The 22,392-nt window shown below is 45.1% G+C and overlaps 1 protein-coding gene across 1 annotated transcript; it reads left to right on the top strand.

Moving 5' to 3' along the window:
* Window positions 1-13,050: 13,050 nt before the first annotated feature.
* On the top strand, window positions 13,051-20,668 carry S100b (S100 calcium binding protein B). Its single transcript, XM_059281655.1, has 3 exons — window positions 13,051-13,173; window positions 16,349-16,494; window positions 19,206-20,668. The coding sequence occupies exons 2-3, from the start codon at window positions 16,357-16,359 to the stop codon at window positions 19,344-19,346; spliced, it is 279 nt and encodes a 92-aa protein (XP_059137638.1). The 5' UTR covers window positions 13,051-13,173; window positions 16,349-16,356; the 3' UTR covers window positions 19,347-20,668.
* The last annotated feature ends 1,724 nt before the right edge of the window (window positions 20,669-22,392 follow it).

Genomic DNA, 22,392 nt, shown 5'->3' with positions numbered 1-22,392 from the left:
ACGCCCCGCCCAGGCCTGGGTGTCCCGCGCAGGCGCAGTCCGTATGAACTCGGTGTGCTGCGTGTACACATCCTAGAGGCAAGGGTTGTCTCTGAGAGCCTGCCACTGAACGCAGGCGCATTTTATGTCCCTGCGTCTGGTCTCAAACCTGCATGGGGGAGCAGGTGAAGGAGTCTAGGGATGGGCTCATCGGGAGGGACGGTGGGAAGGCTGGACGTGGGGTGGGAGGCCACAGGTGGTGTAGACCGCGCCCCCAGCGGATTCCAACCAGGACAGCGGTTGGGAAAGCAGGAAAGCAGAAACAGGAGTGCCTACCAGCGCTGTCCTGAGTGCACCTGGGGCTGCTGGTGTGTTTGGTGCCCTCTGCCTGTCAAATAACCCAGTTTTGGTCTGAATCAGTATCTGCGGAATGGGGCCTCCTACAGGATCTCAACCAAGTTTGGCCTGAGGCCTGAGGTGGTGCGCTGTGCATCCCCGGCCCTCGGTGACAGCACAGCCACTGAGTGAGGCACAAGACACACCAGAGCCCCCAGGTCCTGAAGATCCTGTGCTCAAGGGGGCACTGATATTAGGTGACCCTGAGCAAGGCTTTTCCCTTTCTATGCAAGAAGTTTTTATGTGACTCCAAGTATCTAAAATAGCCACAGAAATCGAACATTTACTGACAATAAATCGGAAAAGAATTCATTTTAAAACACCTTTGGTATATACATAATTTTACCATTTATTAGAGACAAAAGCAGATTTGCATACTAATTAGTTGGGTGTGTTTGTCCAGTATAATTCAGATACTATAACGTGATACATGCCGAGGAATGATGGGAAAATATTAAAATTCTTTGTTTTCGGTAATTAAACCATTACAGTAAAAACACTGCAGCTCATAACATAATGGTTTCAGGCCTGATATGAGGCATCTCGGGCAGCATTCACTGGTTTGCATGGCATAGGCAGTGTACACTGTACCTGTTGTGCATTCAAAACCAAGGCTGCAGTGAAGCTGCACAATGCACCATGGGTAAGTGCTGCCAGAGACACCTTGGAATCATTATGCATTTGAGTTTGAGGTAATTTCCAGTCATTGCGCGTTTGGAAGCCTTTTACCACTGCTCAGTTTTTGTGACTCCTACATTCAGTTTACAGAACAGTGTTACATACCACAATTCAAGAAGTTTGTGGTTACAGCATTATGGGGTGAATGAGGAGCCCCCAAATGAGGCCAAGTTCTGGCTGGTTCTAGGGTGGATAAGGTTGAGCCTAAACAGCAAGATCACAGCCATTGCCAAGGAGGTGGTTCTGTGTGAGCACATGATGTCTTCTCTCAAGACTGTCTGACCAATGTTCAGTTCCACAGGTTGACATTGGTTTCCAACAGTTTTTTAGGGCTGAGGAAACTGTCCTCAGAAGCCCCAGAGGGGCAGGCTGGGCATGGAGATGAATGGACCTAATCTTGGGAGCCTTGCTGGCACCACCTACCTCAGTCCCTGGCACTGGGGTCCACCCCTGACACCCTAACATAGGAAAGGGTACCTGTGGTGGTTGAATGAAGAGTGTGGCCTTGCAAGAACTCCGAAGAAGTGGATTCTAGGGGCTGGAGATGGTTTAGCAGTTAAGAGCACCTACGGCTCTTGCAGAAGACCCAGGTTTGGTTCCCAGCGGCCATGTCAGGTGCCTCACAAACCACCTGTAACCCCAGCTCCAGGGGGATCCATTGCCTCTGGCCTCCATGGGTAGCTGCACTCACTTGGACATTCTCACACACAAACACACACACCTACACATAATTTTTAAAAATAAAAATAAATCCTTTTTTTTAAAAAGTGGATTCTAGTATCTGGAGAGATGTCTCAGTGGCTAAGAGCACTTGCTACTCATACGGTGGTCCTGAATTGAATTCCCAGCATCCATACTAGGCAACTCACAAGACCTGTAACTCCAGTTCCAGGGAACCTGATGCCCCTCTTCCGACCTCCATGGGCACCTAAATGCTTGTAGCACACATATAGACAAGCAGCACACACCTATATTTTGTTTTGTTTTGTTTTGTTTTTTGAGACAGGGTTTCACTGTGCAGCCCTGGCTGTCCTGGAACTCACTCTGTAGACCGGGCTAGCTTCAAACTCAGAGATCCTTCTGTCTCTGCCTCTTGAGTGCTGGCATTAAAGGCATGTACCACCACCGCCTGTCTCCGGCAACATTTTTTAAAAGTGGATTCTAATGCAACTCCCCTTCTTTTAATCCCTGGTTGGCCTTACAACCTTGCCTGTTAACTAAGACACTGTAACAAAACTTGTAACCATATGTAATGAGTGTACATCTTGGTTAATACAAAGCTACAAAGTACAACCAAAAGATAAAAGAGTGATTGAGGAAAGATGTATTAGTCACAGCAAGTAAGGGGAGCTCTGGGGTTATTTCCAAACCAATGCCTCCCCCAAACAACAGAACTGTGGGGATTTTATTCAAGAAGCCTATAAACTTTTTATATAGGAAAGCCCTTTAGAGATAGAGGGCACATTTCTGAGAGTGCAGTTTAAGGCCACAGTCCAAGGAAAGACGGTGGTGACATTTCTGCATACACTTAGCCGGAGGTCATGGACCATCCATGTATTCTAAGGTTAAGATGGTGGGCAGGAACACTTCTGAAAAGGTCTGTTTTTTTTCCACAAAGTTTACCATGAAAAAAGCATGAATATAAGAGTTTGCCACTAAAGGTGTCTTCCTAGTATGGTGGCTAACTAAACTCAGTATGATTTCTGGGTCTTAATTACAAGAGCTCATAAAACTTGTACCTGGTTTTCTCCAGGTACATCCTATATGGGGCAGCTTCATGTAAAATGTCCCACCACACTGAGACCACATTCCAGCCTTCCAATTGTGTATCCTTCAGACCAACTCAAATCCCAGCTTAAGTACCAATGACCTCAGTTGACACTGTGTGGAAGGAGCAAGCCAGCCAACCCAAATCCTAACTCCCTGAATTCATGAGGTTTAATAAAATGTGGATAGGGATTTTTTTCTCTTTATTCATCCATACATTTTGGGACAGTTTGTAGCAATAGCAACTGTTATGTGAATTTATCTTTCCTATGCGTGTGGAACTGGACAGCATAAGTCACTGATGACAGAGTTCTGGAAAGTTCCTAAGGTCTTTAATCGTTCCTGAGAGCTATGAGTAGAACTACATGGAACTTATTAAGTGGAAGATTTGATTGTTATTTATGAGGGATCTGACAGAAGTTCAGTGATTCAAATTACCATGCAAAAGTCGTCCTGCTAAATTGTAGAAATGCTCTTCCAAAAGTAAGGACTGAGGATTCAAACAGGCTCACTGTTTCAGTAACTCAGAAGTGAGAGTAGTTTATTTGGCTTGTGGTTCTGGAGGTGGGAAAAGCCAGTAACAAGGGCCCCATGCAACAGCCTCCCTGTTGGGTCACAGCAGCAGGGGAGAAAGCTAGAGAAGGCTGAATTCGCTTTCATAACAAACTCACTCTGGCAACACAAACACATCAGTGATAAGGGCTTTCAGTCCTTCCAGGGGAGAGAGCATCCAAGGATAGCCACTCTTCCAAGTCCACCAGGGCACACACCTTCTTTTTTCTTTCGCCCATTATCTTTCTTACAAGACTTGCTTTAAATATACGCAGAGGTAAGGGCTGCGAATGTAGTTCATTTGGTAGAGTGTTTGCCTATCATACATGAAACCCTAGTTTGATTCCCCAGCAACTGCATAAAACCAGGTGTATAGTGGTGTATGCCTTAATCCAGAGTACGTAGATTCAGAAGAACTAAAAGTTCAAGGGCATCTTGGCCAAATAAGACCCTGCCTAAAAATTAAGTAAATAAGTAAATACAGAAAGCAAATCAACAACTACACATACACATAATTTACAAAAAGAACTATCATCAAAAAGTTATAACTTAAAAAAAAAAGTCAGGCACGATTGTGCATGGTTTTATATTCCAACACTCAGCAGGCAGAGGCAGGAGGAGGATCTCTGAGTTTGAGGCCAGCCTGGTCTACATAGTGAGTTCCAGGACAGCCAGGACTATGTAGGGAAATCCTGGCTCAAAAACACACACACACAGTTTTTGTATGTACTGCTGAGACTGAAAAATGGCTGAGCCCTGCCAAGGATTTTCTGTTAACTTGGTACAAGCAAGAGTTGTCTGGGAAGAGGACTAACAATTGAGAAAATTCTTCCATCAGATTGCTTGCTGGCATTTTCTCGATTAGCAATTGATATGGGAGGGCCCAGTGCTACTCCTGGGCAGGTGGTCCTGAGTTCTAGAAGAGTGTAAGAACCAGAAGATCAGGGAGTTTTCTGTGAGACTGTCTCCTAGTAATGCTACAGGTCACACCCATAAAGTCTCACCAATATGGCTGCCCAAATGTGAGCTGAACAAGAGTGACACCAATGTACATGCCATGGAGGATGGGAAAAAGCCCAGGAGACTGCAACCCTACACAAAGAACTACAGACAACTGAGGAAAGCTAGGAGTGGGTGAGGTGGTCTTCCTCAGGGAGGAGCACACAAATTGTTCGTCTAGTGCCAAATGCTCAGCCCTGAAAACATACAAGTAGCATCATAGGGACTGAGTAAGTTATATTTAGAATATATATGTATACACATACATGCAAGCAATAACAGCTAGTGAAAAAAGAGGCCATGAATTTCAAGGAGAGATGGGAAGGGCATGTGGGAGAGTTTGGAAGAAGGAAGGGGAAGAGAGAAATGTAATTATGTTGTAATCTCAAAAATAAAAGGGGAAATGAGTTAAAGAATCCTATCTAAAAAGAATCTGTAGTGTTTGATTGGCTGGAGATGAAGAATCAGCTGGGATTAACAAGAGACCAGAACCAATGTGACACCTTTGCTTTACTGGCACAATTGATGCTGGTTTGCTGCAGCTGAGAAATCAGCCGTGATTAAGAGACCTGCATCATTAAAGTGAAATCTTCTGGGGCTGTTTCCTCAGGGTCAGCACACAGAAGCTCTGTGGTCCAGAGTGGGTAAGGCTACATCTCCTCATGCTGGTAGCAGAACTTGGCAATGTGTAAGTCACTCAGGTGGTGCTGGTTTTGAAGGTATGAAGGGACCATGGAAAGCAGCTGAGGCTTGACACTGTGTGTCAGGACTTGAGGTCCTGAAGAGGGCCAGGAAAGATCAATGGTAAGGGTGCAGCGTCAGTTGCAGGGGACTGTACCATATTGGAGATACCAGTACCATGGGATGAATACCAAGGACAGCAGCAGCCACAGAGTGGAAATTAACCGGAGCCTGTGAGCTGATATGTGTGCTGTGGAGAGCAGAGCTGGGCAAGGAGAGCCCCAGGCCCTTTGGAGCCCAGGAGATGTGCGTAGGTTCCAGATACTGAATTTTTTATCCTGTTGAGCTTTGGTTTTGCTTCGTGATTATACCCTGTTTCTTTCTTCTTGAAGGAAGAAAGTATTTAACTTGCCTTTTATTTTATAGGAGCACACAGTTGAGAGACTTTAGACTTTTAAAAAGACATTGGGTTTTTAAAGAGAACTTGGACTTTTAAGAGTGTTGAAAATTTAAAACTTTTAAAGTTGTGCAGAGGTGGCATTGCATCACAGTTGGAACTTGGACTCTACAGGAAGCCCCAAGCTCATACCATAGCTTTAGACACTTACCAATGATACCACTAAGTCATCTGCCTCTGAACCTCAAGTTCCCTCACGACAAAGAAGAGATGCTTTTCCCTGGACAGGCCAAACCTAAGAATGACTGACCTTCTTCCCCTGGCCAGGAAACTTCATTTCCATTGATATGTTGTACTATGAGTGCTTTGTAGCTCTGAGGATAATCCCTGTCCATCAAGCATTCAAAGCTCCCATGAGCAGCTTCAAGCACGGGGACATGCACATCAGTCACCATTTTTACCTCTCAGACCTAGAGCTCTGTACTCTTGATCAGCTCTGCTACCATTGGAGCAATCAGGCCTAATTGCTGAGCACATGGTCCCTGCAGGAGTTCCCTGCCTGGGATGTACACATAGTCATCATGCTAGGTGCAAAACACTGGTCACATATGTCACTATGCTGGGAGGGGGGGGGTCACTGTCACTTATGTTGCAAAGTCTGCCTTGAAAGACACTTCACCCCTTACTGGGTTCAGTGCCTGACTTGTATCCCCATTGCACTGCCTAGTGACAGAACGGACGGGGACACACACACACACACACACACACACACACACACACACACACCACCTATGACCCAGCACACAGACTGAAAGTGAAGCTATTAATGCAGGGGCTAAGCAAGCATGTGAACTCTGTTGTTATTAAGGCAGCAGGTGGCCTCTCTCTGGGAGAGTCAACAGCATCGGTGATTCTGATCCTTGCAGGCTGAGTTTTTGTTTTAAAAGCTCTGATTACATAAATACTGTCTTTGTCTGCCTTTCTGCACTATGGCCCAGCCGGAGGAAGCCCTGCACAGACAGGAAGCAGGTGGGCAGTGCTGGAGGCAGAGCCTCAGGCCCTCCAGTGGGGAACAGTGCCAGCCAAGGCCATGCCAGGGACTACCCATAGGCCGAATTCATAAATTTGTTGCAAAAATCCTGCTCAAGAAATTTTGAAGAGGTCTTCAACAGGTAAAGATTATATTAGTCAAATAAGTGACATAAAAATATTACATGAATATAATCAAAATACATTATGTGCATGTACAAAATGCCACAATAAAACCCATTGTATACAATTAATACATGCTAATATGGATTCTAAAATATCACATAAGATACATTTAGAAGCACGATGATAATTAGTTTTAAATGCTATGCATGTTAACACATCACAAAATATATCAACTTACTCAATTTTATTCCTTTACATTTTATTTCATCTTAGTTTTTGGAGACAGGGTCTCACTAAATAGCTCTGGTTGGCCTAGAACTCACTTTTTTTTTTTTTTTTTTTGGTTTTTCAAGACAGGGTTTCTCTGTGTAGCTTTGCGCCTTTCCTGGAACTCACTTGGTAGCCCAGGCTGGCCTCGAACTCACAGAGATCCGCCTGGCTCTGCCTCCCGAGTGCTGGGATTAAAGGCGTGCGCCACCACCGCCCGGCTAGAACTCACTTTATAAACCAAGCTGGCCCTGAATTCATAGAGATCTGCCTGCCTCTGACTCCCAAGTGCTGGGATTAAAAGCATACACCACCACACCCAGCTGGCTACTTTAAATTTTAATTCCAATAAATAGTTTATCCTTCCTATAATTTTAATTTTTTTTCATTTTTTGTTTATATTAACACTCAGTTGCACTTTTAGATTCTAATTATTCCTTATTTAAATCTCCAAAATAAGTTAACTTATTCCCACTTCCTAGCCTTTCTTATTGGAGCTATGCCAAAATTAGCTGTAGACTTTTCAGTTTTCATAGATCCTAGCAATCAATTGTTCACTTGGAAGGATGCAGCTGAATGTTGTGAGATGTTCTGGGCCCACAGCATCCTAAAAAATGGACAAAGCTACAACACTGTATGAAGAATAATGTTTCTCACTGAGTTAAAAAAACAAATAGGTGAGCCTGAGTTTTTTCAACCTTAAACTTGCCATGATTTGACGGATCACCCAGATTCTTTAAAAGTAGAATTAAAACAAATGCTTGCAGGAGAGTTCCACAAAGGCAGAACACAGTTTTCCTTACATCTTCTCCAGCATTAGCTCAAATGTTTCTCTGACATTTTAGTAACTTTTGGAGTACCAAGTACATAGGAGACAGCAATAGTTCAAAAGGCAGCCTCGCTGGATGTACCTCACATTCCGCCTCCAGCTTTCCCCCAAACTTAGAGGGTTCAAACACAAACACAAAACAATAGTCCTGTTGTTTCTGCACTGGGCCCCTTTGTTTCCCAGGCTCTGTGGATCCAGAGCAAAGAAATGGCAGGGCCCTGCTTTCTGCTCCAAGCTCCTCACTGTGCTTATTCTTCTGGAAGGTTTTACTGACTTCTGAATGAAAACAAATGTTTGGATGGCATTTGGTGTGGTACAAAAATAAAATAAAATAAATGTGATACATGTGAAACACTTCATTCTATAACAATTTGCCAAACAGGGGTTCCTGGACTCAAGACACTCAAATGGGGCCGATGATTTGGCCTGCATGAAGGATCCTAGTGTCCCTGGCTCAGAAGATCATTGTTGTTATTTGTAGTTCTTTGCTTTCTCCGACTGAGGAGTTTGCTTGGTTCTGGAACCAAGTCCCAGCTTCTTCCGATAGACATGAACAGTAATTTTCATAATGTTAATGACCACCAACTGAGTGCACCAGGCACTTCATGCTACACGTGTATTTGTGCTGCTCACTACATGTGCATGTGTAGATTCACATACTCCCCAAACAAACCCATGAGAAATTTGAGCCTGCCTCGGAGATGATGTGATGGCTCCCAGGCCGAGCAGTGGCATCCTGCTGGGTAGGAAGGCAGTTGATTTTTGTTGTGTTGACTGCTCTGCACACAGGACCTTTTGTCTTTTCACCTACTTCCTCCAGAACACAGATCCTCATTCTCCTCCATGGTCATTAGGCATTGTAACCGGCCTCTTGAGCAGCTTGGTGGTGGGTCCTTTGTATGTGAAACAATGCGGCCTTTCCTCCTGCAAATATCAAGCCCGGGCTACCTCTTCCTCCAACTGATGGGAGCCAGTGGCTTAATGAATGCAGGAGGGAGGGCCGCTCTGAGGCACCGGAAGTGAGGATGGCACAGGTGGCAAGGGCTCTGAATAGCCAAAGAAGGCTGCCTGCTGACCCAAGTCAATCACCGGGATGGAAAAACTCTGGCCCAGCAGAAAAAAGTCCCTTTTCCAACCTGACAGTCCTGGACCCTGTAGACTGGGTACCTGAGAGCCAGCTCCTCTAACTCCCTGGGTCAACATGGCCTCACTACTCAATCAGAGGCCACATGGGTTCCTTTGGCATCCAGACATGTTGTAAAACAAAGTGGGATTTGAACCTTCATCACTAGCTCCCAAACATCCCCAGATGCCGCCGACTGAACATGAGTCCGTTCTCAACAGTCCATGAGCACTAGTCACGGGCTGACTCTGCTTGAGACAGCAGTGCTCTCCAGTCCTCCATGCCCATCCCTTCTGACTTCTTGGCCAACACCCACGGTGAGTTTGATGGGACCAAACTCCTAGTTAGCACTTGGACTCTTTGGCATTTTATTTGGGTGAAGGCATACATTTCCCTGACGAATGGGCTCTTTGTGTTTGCAACATTTTATTATACACATTTGGGGATTTTATATATTCAACAAGCAACTTCATTCCTGGCTTCAGGCCTGCCACACAGGAACTGCAGAGGATTTCCTCTATCCACATAACTGAGAAGCAGAACAACCAGAAACCACAGCTCCTCCAGACCCACCAGGAAGTGAGGCTCTGGAACATGCTGTTGTCCCCAAACTGGAAGAACAGGCATTGTCGAAAATGACAGTTTATCTCTGCAAATGCTCCCTGGTTTGAGGTTAGGGAGCCAGGACAAGGAAGCCTGAACTGCCACTGATGACTCACTGTGGAAAAGCCTGTAAGGTTAAAAACTCAAAGGGACCATTGTAAGAGCACAATACCCAGAAACATAGGTGAATGTGTCTGTCTGTTAGATGTGGGGCTAGTCTCTTTCTGTCTGTGAATCGCTAACTCTTGGATAGACTCCCCAGTTCCCCAGATTCCAGGAGACAAGCAGGTGCCATAACTCTCCTTTCCAAGGACGTGTACAGGTTACCAGATTTTAAAACATCAGAAGAGCTACCAGTGGTGTGGCAGCATATCCCCCCCCCCATAGCATGGGTACTCAACTAAATGTGCCTCTCCTCCCCCACATCCTCAGAGCTATACATTTCCTTCTCCAGGACTCAGAACGCACACACACTCATCCCCACCACCTGGGAATCTGTCTACACACCTGTCTATGGTCTACTCATCAACTCTATGGTATGAAACCCCCATTCCTCTGAAGCCTATAAGGAACCCCCACTCTGCCTTATAGGCTTGACCTCTCTTCAGAGGCCCTGTCATGCTGCTGTCTGTCTATAGCATCAATAACTATTCTAATCGCTTGCCTACAATAGTAGTAACTATTCTAATAAATCTCCCGTCTATAGCATTAATAACTATTCTAATAAATCTCCCGTCTATAGCATTAAAAACTGTTCTAATAAATCTCTTGTCTATAGTGTTAGTAACTATTCTAATAAATCTTTTACTTCTTACTCAAAAAGAGAATCTACCTCAGTGTCCCCTGTACCCCAAACCTAAGACTTTTCAGTGCCTTCCCACAATTTCAAATTTTCATTGGCAACAACTTGCCAGAAATTCTTGCTTTCCTCAATAGCCTTGGCTGAGGCAAACACAGGTTCTTTTATTTGTCTTAATTACTAATTACTTAATATTAACTGTCAGATCACATATTCCATATATTTCATATAAACATATATTCGCATATACATACACACATTTATATAGATATAATTGTATCATATATACTCATATATGATACAGAATGGTAACAAAAGGTTAAAGAAGTTTCAAAGAGGCCTAAGAAACTAAAAGGCTAAAGCTGAGAAACTGAAAAATGAAATTCTCTAAGGGGATAAGATAGCATAATGCTGGAGATCTGCAGAGAAGACTGTACACCGCTGTGTACAGTCTTGAGTCCAGGCAAAAGGGCAGGACCAGGTCCAGATAAACCAAGAGATGGATGGATGGACAGACGGCAGGTCTAGATGGATGAACAGGAAAGTAGACAGAGAACAATTTGAGTGGGTCATGTCAAAAGCAGGAGCCAGGCCAAGCCGAAGACTCTGGGATAGAGGGAAGGCACCTGATACTCAGTAGCCCATACTCAAGGTGTGATGGGAAGGCCCACATAAGACCTGAATTCTCATATTTTTTAAAGGAGTGTGTGTGTGTGTACATTGCCTGTGGAGCCAGATCTCCTGTTACAATTGATTGTGAGCCGCCCAGTGCGGGTACTGGGAACCGAAATCAGGTCCTCTATAAGCAGTATGAAGCCTTATTCACTGAGCTATCTTTCCAATACATTTGTATTTTTTTGAGCCCCATTTCAATGTTTGTTGTTGTCTGTTTTATATTATCATCAGTCACTTTAATATTTGGTTATACTTTCCTTCTGGGTGCTTTAGACCATGCAGGTGTCCAAAATTAACTTTAAAAAACGTTAAGGCCAGTTCCATTGGTGATCTATACAACCTGTAACTTACTTTCACTGTCAGCTGCCCTCATGATAGGCAACTGTCATTTTCTGCCAGGGACCCTCAGGATCTCTACAGTCTCTTCAGTGGTAGCCATTTTGGTGTCTGTCTGGGACCCTTAGGACCTCTGCTACTTTCTTTGTGGGTGAAGGGACTGCTTTCATGTCTCCTGCCTCAGGCCTCTGGCTGCCATACTATCAGTGGTTAATCTTGCTCTCCTGAGTGGGTCTCCTTTCCAGGAATGAAGGAATCTTCCCAGCCATGATTATTGTAGCCAATACCCTTAGTTAGCTCCATTTTAGTTTCTGTTGGGGACTAAAAAGAGGAGGGGACCTAATCTTTGGGGACCAGTGGCTTTGATCTCATATAGATAAGTGGCAATGTGCCCCCTGTAATAGGGAGGAACCAGAGCAGGGGTTTATACCTCTATGCCAAAGCTGAAGCATTGCCTGCTGTCTTAGTTTGGGTTTCAATTGCTGTGAAGAGACACCATGTCCATGGCAACTCTTATAAGGGAAAACATTTAACTGGGGCTGGCTTACAGTTTCAGAGGTTTAGTCCATTATCATCACGGTGGGATATGGCAGCGCACAGGCAGACATGGTGCTGGAGAAGGAGCTGAGAGTTCTGCATCTCGCTCCACAGGCAACAGGAAGTGAACTGTGTCCCACATTGCATGAAGCTTAAACATATGAGACCTCAAAGCCCACCTCCACAGTGACACACTTCCTCCACAAGGCCACACCTCCTAATCGTGCCACTCATTTTGGGGGCCTTTGTTTTTAAACTACCATTCCTCAAGGAAAGGTTATACTCCTTGTTGGGAAAACTTTATTCTACCCTTAACATGTCTGGTCAACCTCTTGGTGTCTGTGATGTTTGGGTGACTTTTGTCATGTAGCTCCTCCCACAGCCACTCTGAGGAACAAAGGGACATGCTGTGGCTCGGCTATCCTCTGCTTGGTTAGGAAGCTTGGGCCGATGCTTCCGTGCAATTTGTCAAAAGGACTACTCACTTCGGGGCAAGAAAGAGCCCACACTGGATTCTGTTTGAAGCTCAAATGTGATGTTGCTGAAGATGCTCAAAGCGAACACAGATCGCTTTCTGGGTTCATTCCATGCTGTGATGAGGGGCACAGCACCACCACCACCACCCTGCCTGCATGTTAAAAGAGCATTGGACAGGATATTTTTAAAGCATTTCTGGCTCAGACAACTCATAACCTTTTACCAGGGTAAAGAGAGAGACCTAAGACAGACCTAGCACGTCTTCACTCTCAACAGGATTTTTTCCCAAGGTTCAACAGTAACCGATTTACTGCATGCTGATCCCTGAATACACTGGGCTCAGAGGAGCCCAGGTATAACCATTGCCCAGCACCAACATCCACCACATGTCATACCTCTGGGGGAGGAGGGGCAGGAAACTGGCAGGCAGACAAGATGCTCAAGTCTCCTTGGAAGACAGCCATAGCCACACAGTCCCCTGCACCCCGCACTAGAAGCTTCCAGTTCCTGGCTGCGTTTCTGCTTTCTTAAAAAATCAATTCGCCCATGTCTCACTCCTCTTTCCACACCCCAACCTTGCCTTTGGAGCCACATCAATATTCATGTAATAATTCTTTTAAAAGGCACAAAAGAAGCTGACTCCACACTTCCTGCGCAACAGGCCCATTTTCTTTCTAGATCCCATCATTGTGGCTGCCCAGTGAATCCCCAGGGTACGCAGTCAATGGGGCCCTGTATGCAGGCCTGGCTGTCCAGCACCTCCCCACCCTTGGCCCTCATTGGCAGCCTCAGCCTGCAGTGGACTGCGCCAAGCCCACACCCAGTCCTCTCTGGAGGAGGAATAAGAGGAGGAAGAAGAAGCTGCTCTGTCTACACTCCTGCCACTCGGACACTGAAGCCAGAGAGGACACCGGCCGCAAAAGGTGACCAGGGGGTGAGAAACAACCACTGACAGAGGACGCAAGGAAAACTGCTCTTTTTCTTCTTCCTTGGAGGGTGAGGGGTGGAGAGGATAGGATGGAAATTGAGCTTTACAAAAAAAGGGGGGGTGGCCTTTGGGGACACTTGGCAGCATTTCAAAACTGCCAATGACATTCTGTGATGTAAGCCTGCCTTTACTGTTTCCTTATGACTGTTGTTGACATTGACATTGTCCCTGGTTTTATTTTCATTAAGACAGGGAGACCTTGGGTCATTGTGAATGACTCAGAATAACTACTGGTGTTTTTAGAGGTGACTCATACACTGCTTCTTTTCTAACTCTGAAGGGGAGGTGTTTCTTTCCGGGAGTACAGTTACCCCCAATCCTCAACCAGAGCTCTCCCTTCCTCACAGCAGCTCTTCCCGTGGCCCTGAAGCACCCCTGCAGATGTTTCCAGTTTCTCTATTTGAAATGCCGAGCGCCTACATCTCCAGGCACCATAAAAAAGCTGCAGGAGAGTTTAATCTTTTCAGATAATTATGAATCAGGATAAAGAAATGGGTTAGGAATGGGTGCTGATTTCCATTGTCCCCTCCTGGAGAGGGCCAGTCTCTGTGAGGACCTCTTAGCTTACAGGCAGTATCTCTCCCAGAAACCCAAGTCCTATGTTTTCTTTACAAAAGACTAATGCAGAATGTCCACATGGGCATTCGTTCCATTTGTCTTAGAAGACAGACTACAAACCAATGCTTCTTTAGGAGAAAGGAAGAATAGGAGGAAATTGGAATTTGTAATGTGGTTATGGAAAAAAACAAATTTTATGGAGTTTTCTAGCATATGGGATTTTCTTTTCAAGTCCTAGTCCCCATCCACAAAAAGACCCTTTAACCCTTCCTTCCCCCAGCCAGGACTTTTGAGAAGTGTCAAGCATGATATAGAGTTTCTCAGGATTTTTTTTTTTTTTTTTTTAATCAATAGCTGTGCTGGGTATGGGCCAATAATTGGGAGCAGAGGCAAGAAGATCATGACTTAGAAGAGAGCCCAGAGTCTACGAAACTTTATCTCAATCTTTAAAAAAAAAAAAGCAATTCTGTTCCTGCCCTCCCCACTGTTCTTTACAGGGCACTAAACTTATTTCCTTTCATTAAAAACAAACAAACAAAACAACAACAACAACAATAAACAACAGTAACTGGGGCTGAACAGACGGCCCAGCATCCATACGCCGCTCACACTGCCTGTAATTCTCGTCCCAGGGGATAGGACACCCTCTTCTGGCTTCTGCAGGTACCAGGCATGCATACATTAGAGACATACATGCAGGCAGAACACCCATACACATAAGATTTTTTTTTTTTTTTACTAAAAAAAAATAACCGAAAACTCAAGTGAAGGAACTAAAAGAGAATAAAATATTACACTTTAGTCCATCAGGATAGTTCTACTTACATGAGGTACTTCAGGTGTTTTTGGAATATAGGAGCAAAACAAAGTTCCTTTACTTTGTAGAACTTTAGCAAACCAAAGAGCAGAGCAAGGTAAAAACCTTCAATCGGTTTCCTTTGGGAGATCATTAATAAAAAAATTTTAAAAGTTACTGAAGTTTTATTCCAAACTATTCTAAGATGTAATATACTCAACACAGGAATGAGTTTTCAACCTTTTGCTGTTGTTGTTATTTTTATTATGACAGTGCAGTTTCTGACTTGAGGACCAGAACTCAAGGCCAAGAGCTGTCAAACATTTCTGCCTAAGTCGCTGTTTTCTGAAATGAGCCACAAGCCGCCTTTGTTAATGGAGTCACTCCGAGAACAGAGTAGCCCTCCCTGCATGCATCCCCAGTCTCCTCAGGCTGTGGCTGTGCATCAGGTGCTTACTGCGAAGGCTGTTTGCTTCTCAATGGCATTCTTGCTCACAAAGAAGCCGCTGTGCTGAGGCCAGACTAATGAATACGCATGGACCGCCTGGCTGTGCCTTGGTCTCCCTGTGTCAGGATACCAGCAGAATCAGATGATCTTGGAGTAACGTTTCTAGGAGGTCATTTCACTGCTATTTTGCAAAAAGCTGGTGCAGTGTTACCTTATTATCCAGATGAATTTTACAGTTTTTATGTTTGACACCTATTCAAAAAAAGTCTCACTCTTATTTTTTATTTAAACAACTTAAATTTATATATTAATTCAAATGAAAATAAGCTCCTTGTCTTAGGGTTTCTATTGCTGTGATGAAACACCATCACCAAAAAGCAACTTGGGGAGGAAAGGGTTTATTCAGCTTCTGCATCACAGTTCATCATTACAAGAAGTCAGGACAGGAACTCAAGCAGGGCAGGAACCTGGAGGCAGGAGCTGATGCAGAGGCCATGGAGGGGTGCTGCTTACTGGTTTGCTTCCCCGGCTTGCTCAGCCTTTCTTATAGAACCTAGGACCACTACTAGCCAGGGATGGAACCACCCACAATGGGCTGGACCCTCCCCAATCAATCACTACTTAAGACAAATGTTCTACTGCTAGTTCTTTTTTTTTTTTTTTTTTTTTTTTTTTTTTTGGTTTTTCGAGACAGGGTTTCTCTGTGTATACTGCTAGTTCTTATGGAGGCATTTTCTTAATTGAGGTTCCCGCCTCTCAGATGGCTTTAGCTTGTGTCAAGTTGATAAAAAAAACTAGCCAGGACGCTCCTGTTCTTGTTCTTTAGAATCTTTTAGAAGTACCTGCGTTTTGCTTCCTAACCCCTGACATTATTGCTATATGAGGATACTGTTTACAGCATTTAAAAAATGTTCGTTGATGTTGACTTTATATTTACTAGCTACTAGTCATCTTAGTGTCCTCCTTAAATCCACCAGCTGATGTACATCCTGGAGACCTCCAGGATTGGAGGTGGCCACCAGGGAGCTGGAATCATTCCCTGGTGCTCTGCTCAGCACCTTTGCTAGTTCCTCATTGACCAAATCCAACCAGAAGTCAATCAACTTGGAAACTTAATCCTGTGGCCCACGGGGACTTAGAAGGGAGGTGGTGGGCCTAGAAGGCAGAGGATGACCTGTGGTCAGTGTGGAATCACAGGATGCCTCTCCTAGCCTCTCTACCCCTCATCTGGGCTAAGGTCTGCAAGCAGCGTACTAAACTCTTCAAAGAAGAGGGTGGAAACTATGAAAAGGTGTCTTTCTTCTGCAGCCTCCAGGATGTCTGAGCTGGAGAAGGCCATGGTTGCCCTCATTGATATCTTCCATCAGTACTCAGGGCGAGAGGGTGACAAGCACAAGCTGAAGAAATCAGAACTCAAAGAGCTCATCAACAATGAGCTCTCCCACTTCCTGGAGGTAAGCCTTACAAAAGCATCACTGAGCTGCACTAGACATGGTTCTCAGTCTGTTTCTGTCTCTAGATGCCCTGGGTTGCTTGCTCAAACAGCTAAGCCCTCAAAGTGTAAGCATAGATGGGCTGTTTCTGTCCTTTGAACCTAAGGATCCACAGGTGATGGCAACAGAACGCAATAGTACACCCCTCACGACTAACACTGAAGAACTGTCAGCTGGTCATGGCGGCACATGTCTGTACTCCTAGTGCTTCACAGGTGGAAACAGGAGACCAGCCTGGGCTGTACAGGGATACCATCTCTCAACACAAAAACAAAACAGGGCCAGTGAGACGGTTTTAGCAGGTAAACACACTTGCCACCAAGCCTGATGATCTGAGTTTGATCCCTGGGATCCACATGATAGAAGGAGAGAACTCCACATGTATAGCATAGCATGAGAGTATGTATGCATGTACACATGTGCATACACACACACACACACACACACACACACACACACACACACACAATTTTTTCTTTAAGAATGAGACATTTTGGGAAAAAGAAATATTTTGGCTTTGTCCAGCTTTCTGGTATTTACTACAGAGGTAAGAAATTCCAGACATTAAGCATTTACTGATCACTCAATTCAATACTTGAGAGACACAGGGCCACAAAGCACCCAACCTAGCATATCCATGAGTGAACACTTGACTGAGGGAGGAGGGGGCTCCCCAGAATCTATGACATTGACTGGGCATGAGTTTAGTTTGGAGTCCCAGCAAGCCCTGTTCGTCTATGGGTAATTAATATTCTGGTGGTGGAAGCATTCACTTCCCACTGTCTCTTCCGCCCTTAAATCAGGTGCTAGTGTTTCTACTGGCCATAAACCAAGTGCTCCCGTGGAAGTGAACTGTAATCCATCTGCCACCCAAGGCTCCCTTGGTCCCCTAAACCAAGGCTGACTCATGGCACACATCGAATGAGATGGAAATACTGGTGGTATACAACATGTCCTGCCACAGGAAGCTTCCTGGTGCATCGAAGTAGCAAACCACACATTCAGAGGAAAACTAATCAGTGTTTGGTCAAGTGCCAAGCCTGGGTATAACTCTAGGGCACAGCCCCGTCAGATGGTTAACAGGAAGCCACACTCCAAGTTAATTGGGTACATGTTGCTACTTAGTGACTGGATGTTTGGATGACGTTTCCCTTCCTCCAGTTCAGCCGATTACTTCACTGCCGTGGAGGTAGCGGGCCTGTGGGCTTGCTGGAGAAGTCTCCAGATCTGCTTTGGGGGACTCATTTCTCAAGCATTCAGATCCCCAGGGTGACAGCTACTTCACATGCAGAATCAGTTACAATCCCACCCATTCTACCTTCCGATGCAAAGGAAGAGTCCTACCTCTTCATCTTTAAAGGGAACACGTAGGGATGAGATGAGCATGTCGGGCTCTTCACACAGAACAAAAGCTCTGTAGACAGCAGTTTGAAATACTCGCCACCACCATGATCTCAGAACAGAAAAATGGGCATGTGATGTCACACTTATTAACGATAACTCATGGGAAGACATCAAGGTATCACACACGTTTGCTGGCCTGGTTTAACAAAAGTACTAGAGAAAAACCAAGTCCAATGAGGGAAGGTTTATTTCAGCTCAGGGTTTGGGCCATGGTTGTCAGGCTCCTGCTGTTTGGGGTCTTTGATGAGGCCAACTGCCTGGTGAGGAGCCAAGCCGCTCACCCAGGGGAGGGAAACCAAGGGAGGGCATGGCCCAGTGACCTCCTTCCTCCCACCAGGCCTGCCTCCTAAAGGTTCTACCGTCTCCCAGTGGTGCCACGGGTCAGCACCACGCCTCGTACACATGAGCCTCTGGATCAAAATCATAGCACCTGTGGTGTGGTTGAAGGAACTACACTGTGCCATCTATGCTTTGGAAGATATTTAAAAGTCCTCAGGAGCCCCTGGGAATCACCATCTTTTACATCTGAATCTTCTGTATTTAGGAAAGCACTTGACTTCTCCACAGAGCTCTCCTGTCGGGGAGGGGATGGGGAGGTGTTAATTGAAACAGTGGGAACTGAGGCTCTTCAGTGCTCAGAGCCCGCGTTCTTCCCACCTGTCTTCAGGCCTGTGCTCTTGGCACGTCAGCAGCCTTACCTACCGTTCCTCTGGTTTGGGCATCAGTTAGTTAGTAGTAGCCTTACCGTTCCTCCGGTTTGGGCATCCGTTAGCTGCAGCCTTACCGTTCTTCCGGTTGGCTTTAGCATCAGAACTGACAGGAAGAAGCCTACGACACGGAGGAAAGGACTCACGGAGACAATAGATCAAAACAAGCAGCAGCTCTGACACATTCCCAAGTGTCATTTTAGTGGATGTTGAAACCCACATGGCTCCCAAGCACACGTGTGCTCAGGAGCACTGAGTTCCTTTCTTTTCTAAGTCACGGGCTCAGGCTGAGACAGGCGTCACACCTGTTCCAGGTGCCGTCTGTTACTTCTTGATTGTTTCCCTATCTTAAAGTAACCCTGGTCCCACTAAACCAAAGGGAAGAGGAGAGACACAGACTGTCCCCGGCTCACAGAGGACTGCTAGAATTTTTCATTTCCTATACTGGGATTGTTTCTCATGCAAATTATCAGCCTAGTATTTTTAATAACATTTTGATAAACCTATATCCCATCTAAAAAGGGCTTAATCAACTTTCCTATTTTTTTTTCTCTCTCTCAGGAAATCAAAGAGCAGGAAGTCGTGGACAAAGTCATGGAAACACTGGATGAAGATGGAGATGGAGAGTGTGACTTCCAAGAATTTATGGCCTTCGTCTCCATGGTGACTACAGCCTGCCATGAGTTCTTTGAACATGAGTGAGACAAAAACCAGGAGCCAAGCTGTTCCTGTGGCAGACACGAAGGTCACAAGTGGCAGCAGAGCAAAGGCTTGCAGGCTCAAAGGAGCTGAGCTCTCCAGTCACATATAACTAATTAGGAAGCTTGATTTGCTTTGGAAATGAAAAACTGAAAGCCTTCCCAAGGGCTGCTTGAAATTAGCACATCATTATTTCTGCTACATTAGGCATTCCTGTGAGCTGTCTGGTCCCAGGAAGTATGGGTAAGAATCACTTAGGGGACAAAATCAATGCTCAGCAGTAAAGCATGTGTTGCAGACCACCATGCCCCTGTAGAAGCATCACCCAGAAGAATTATAGGACAGCATTCTTAATGCTTCCAACAGACCCAAAACTCCACAGCTGGATCCACTGTCACTGGAAGAGGCTGCTTTTCCTTACATCTCCTTACACTGTTTGTGCAAATGATGCCCAAGAAAGCAGATAGTCTGATTACAACACCCTCCCCCCAGCCCAAATGAGCAGGGCACTTAAGTCTCTGCTTCCGGTGAGCAGCCATTACTAAGTAAATAGTCAACGCCAACAGTTCTAACTGCAAACAAATAGATCTCACAAACTAAGCATTAACATTCTAACTTGGGCCTGAGAATCAAAATTCTATTCAGTAGACTTCTTTTAGGATGGCACTGCTGTTCCTGTAGGACATGTACAAAGGAGGAGACTGGCTACAGTGTAGTGTACACTGTGAAGATGTGTCACTCTGATGGGTTTAATAAAAAGCTGAATGGCCAATAGCTAGGCAGGATTTTCAAGGGCAGAGGGAATGCTGGGAAGAAGTAGGGAGTCGCCAGACAGATGGAGAGGAAGCAGGATGAGAGTACAGAGTAAAGGTAACCAAGCTACATAAAAAAATGTAGATTAAAAGATATGGGTTAATTTAAGTTATAAAAACTAGTTAGTTAAGAACAAGCGTAAGCTATCGGCCAAGCTTTCATAATTAATAATAAGTCTCTGTGTCATTTTTTGTGAGCTGGCAGCCCAAAGAAAATTCTTTCTACAGTGTAAAGCTTTTTCCAGCTTTACTGTCTATAAAGCAAGTGACTATGAGATTGATGTCTGCAGGGTGAGTTGCTGGGGGAATGAAGGGCACCTCAGATATACCCTTCAGTGGCTGGAAGTCACATCTGACTTGCTGTGCCTAGGGCCTGCTTACCACTTGGTGAGGCTGAGAGACAAGAGTGGTGGGAAACTGAACTTAATGCTTTTTAACCTATATATTCAAATAATGAAGGTTCAAATAATTCAAGTTACAAATAAATAAAAATCACATCATAAATATTAAAAAGCCATTCTAGGGAACTTCTAATTATTCTTACCCACCCCCTTTTTTGGTCTTAAAATTTCATTAAGTCAACTGAACAATGCACTTGCATAAGATAAGAAGAACATTGTAAAAATTTTCCACCACTGAACAAGAAATAAAAATAAAACGCTCGCTCACTAGACCAGGACAAAGACTAAAAGTCCCTAAAGTGGGACTGTCCAGACCTCACTCCATCCCTCAGGAATAGCCCAGTTAGGTGGAAGGCAGCCGGGGCTGCAGGAGGCTCTGGAATGTTCAAAGGCTGCACAGAATCAGGCTCTCCCTGACTAGAGGATATCATGTGGCTCTTGTAGTTTTCCAGACTGGCTGGGCCATGTGTTAGCTTTCTTGCCACTGTGACAGAATGTCTGTTATAACTAAAAAGGGATAAAGATTTATTTAGCTCGTGTTTTCAGAGGTTTCATTACGGGAGGAAGTGCATGGTGGAGGAGCTCACACCATGGCAGATAGGAAGGGAATGTAAAGAATAGGAGACAAGGTATACCTTCCATGGTATGCCCCAGAAACCCACTCCGTCTAGTTAGCCTCACCTCCTGGAAAGCACGTGTTCCAGCACATGAACTTGTGGAGAAAGTTGAGTGCACTGGACACCCGAGGCAGAGAACTGGCAATGAACTGAGCTGGACTGCAAGGGGCACATAGTAGGTACTTTGGGGCACCTGAGCTACCAAGTCAGAAGACAGGAGCTATCAGCAGGGATTCCTGATGTCCTTTTGTCCCAGTCATATGGTACAGTCCTCATATACAATTTCCATATGGCCAGGGCCATCTGCTTATCCAAACCTCCTGAACTCCTCTAGAAAGGCAGATGTGGTGACTGCTTTCTCTTCAAGAACCTTCTAGGAGACGACTGCCCATGTGACTAGAGCTGGGCATGAATTTTATGCCAATGCAAGCTCCCACACTGTGTATCACCTACCTATAAATGACACTTTTATTTGCTGGGGGTAGGGAAATTCTGTCCTCTGGTGAGCAGTGGTCCACACTCACAGAGGCACTTGAGCTAACCCTGCTGAGAAGCTGTACCCTCCAGCCTGGCCCTGTCTGGGGAGATGCTCTAAGGTGACCAGATCTCTGCAGGGGTCCTGAGATCCTCTCCAAGCAGCCTGAGACAAGTGGACTAGAGCAGGGAGGAAACTCTAGCAGGAGAGAGGAGTGAGCTGAGACCACTCCCCAGGACAGCGACAGTGTAAGAGGAGTAACTAGTACTGCGGAGCGGCTGGGACCAGACCATGACCTCTCCTATATAACCCTTCTAGGGGTAATGGGTATCCAGGCACCACACGCACCACAAACTGACCTACCCAGGCTACTAGCAGAACTGAAGCCAGGCGGGAATGCCTCTGTGGAGATGAAGCAGGCATCAGGGAGGTGACCCAATGTGCAATGGTGGGTGGTGCTGGCACAGCAGCCCAGGAAGTGCTGTGCGCAGTCATGCACACCACACGATGCTGTCATTAAGACATGTAAAGAATGTATGTGACAGATTCAAAAGTCTGCAATTTATTAGGTACAAAAGCGGATTATAAAATGAGTATATGGTCCTAATTTTGCAAAAAAAAAAAAAATTTTTTTTAAAGGTTAAAAATCCCTGAGATTCATGGCAATACTAAGACTGCTATTACTCATAAGTAGGACTGTAAAAGATTTTAAATTTCCTTTCTTACACTTTAATGTGTTTTCTA

The sequence above is a fragment of the Peromyscus eremicus genome, chromosome 16_21, assembly GCF_949786415.1.
Source record: "Peromyscus eremicus chromosome 16_21, PerEre_H2_v1, whole genome shotgun sequence".
Taxonomy (NCBI): domain Eukaryota; kingdom Metazoa; phylum Chordata; class Mammalia; order Rodentia; family Cricetidae; genus Peromyscus; species Peromyscus eremicus.
This window is presented reverse-complemented; position numbering and strand designations above follow the sequence as displayed.

Coding starts and splice junctions, on each gene's coding strand:
- S100b (XM_059281655.1), top strand. CDS start 16,357: ATGTCTGAGCTGGAGAAGGCCATGGTTGCCCTCATTGATATCTTCCAT. Junction 16,495..19,205: donor AGCTCTCCCACTTCCTGGAG/GTAAGCCTTACA, acceptor TCTCTCTCTCAG/GAAATCAAAGAGCAGGAAGT.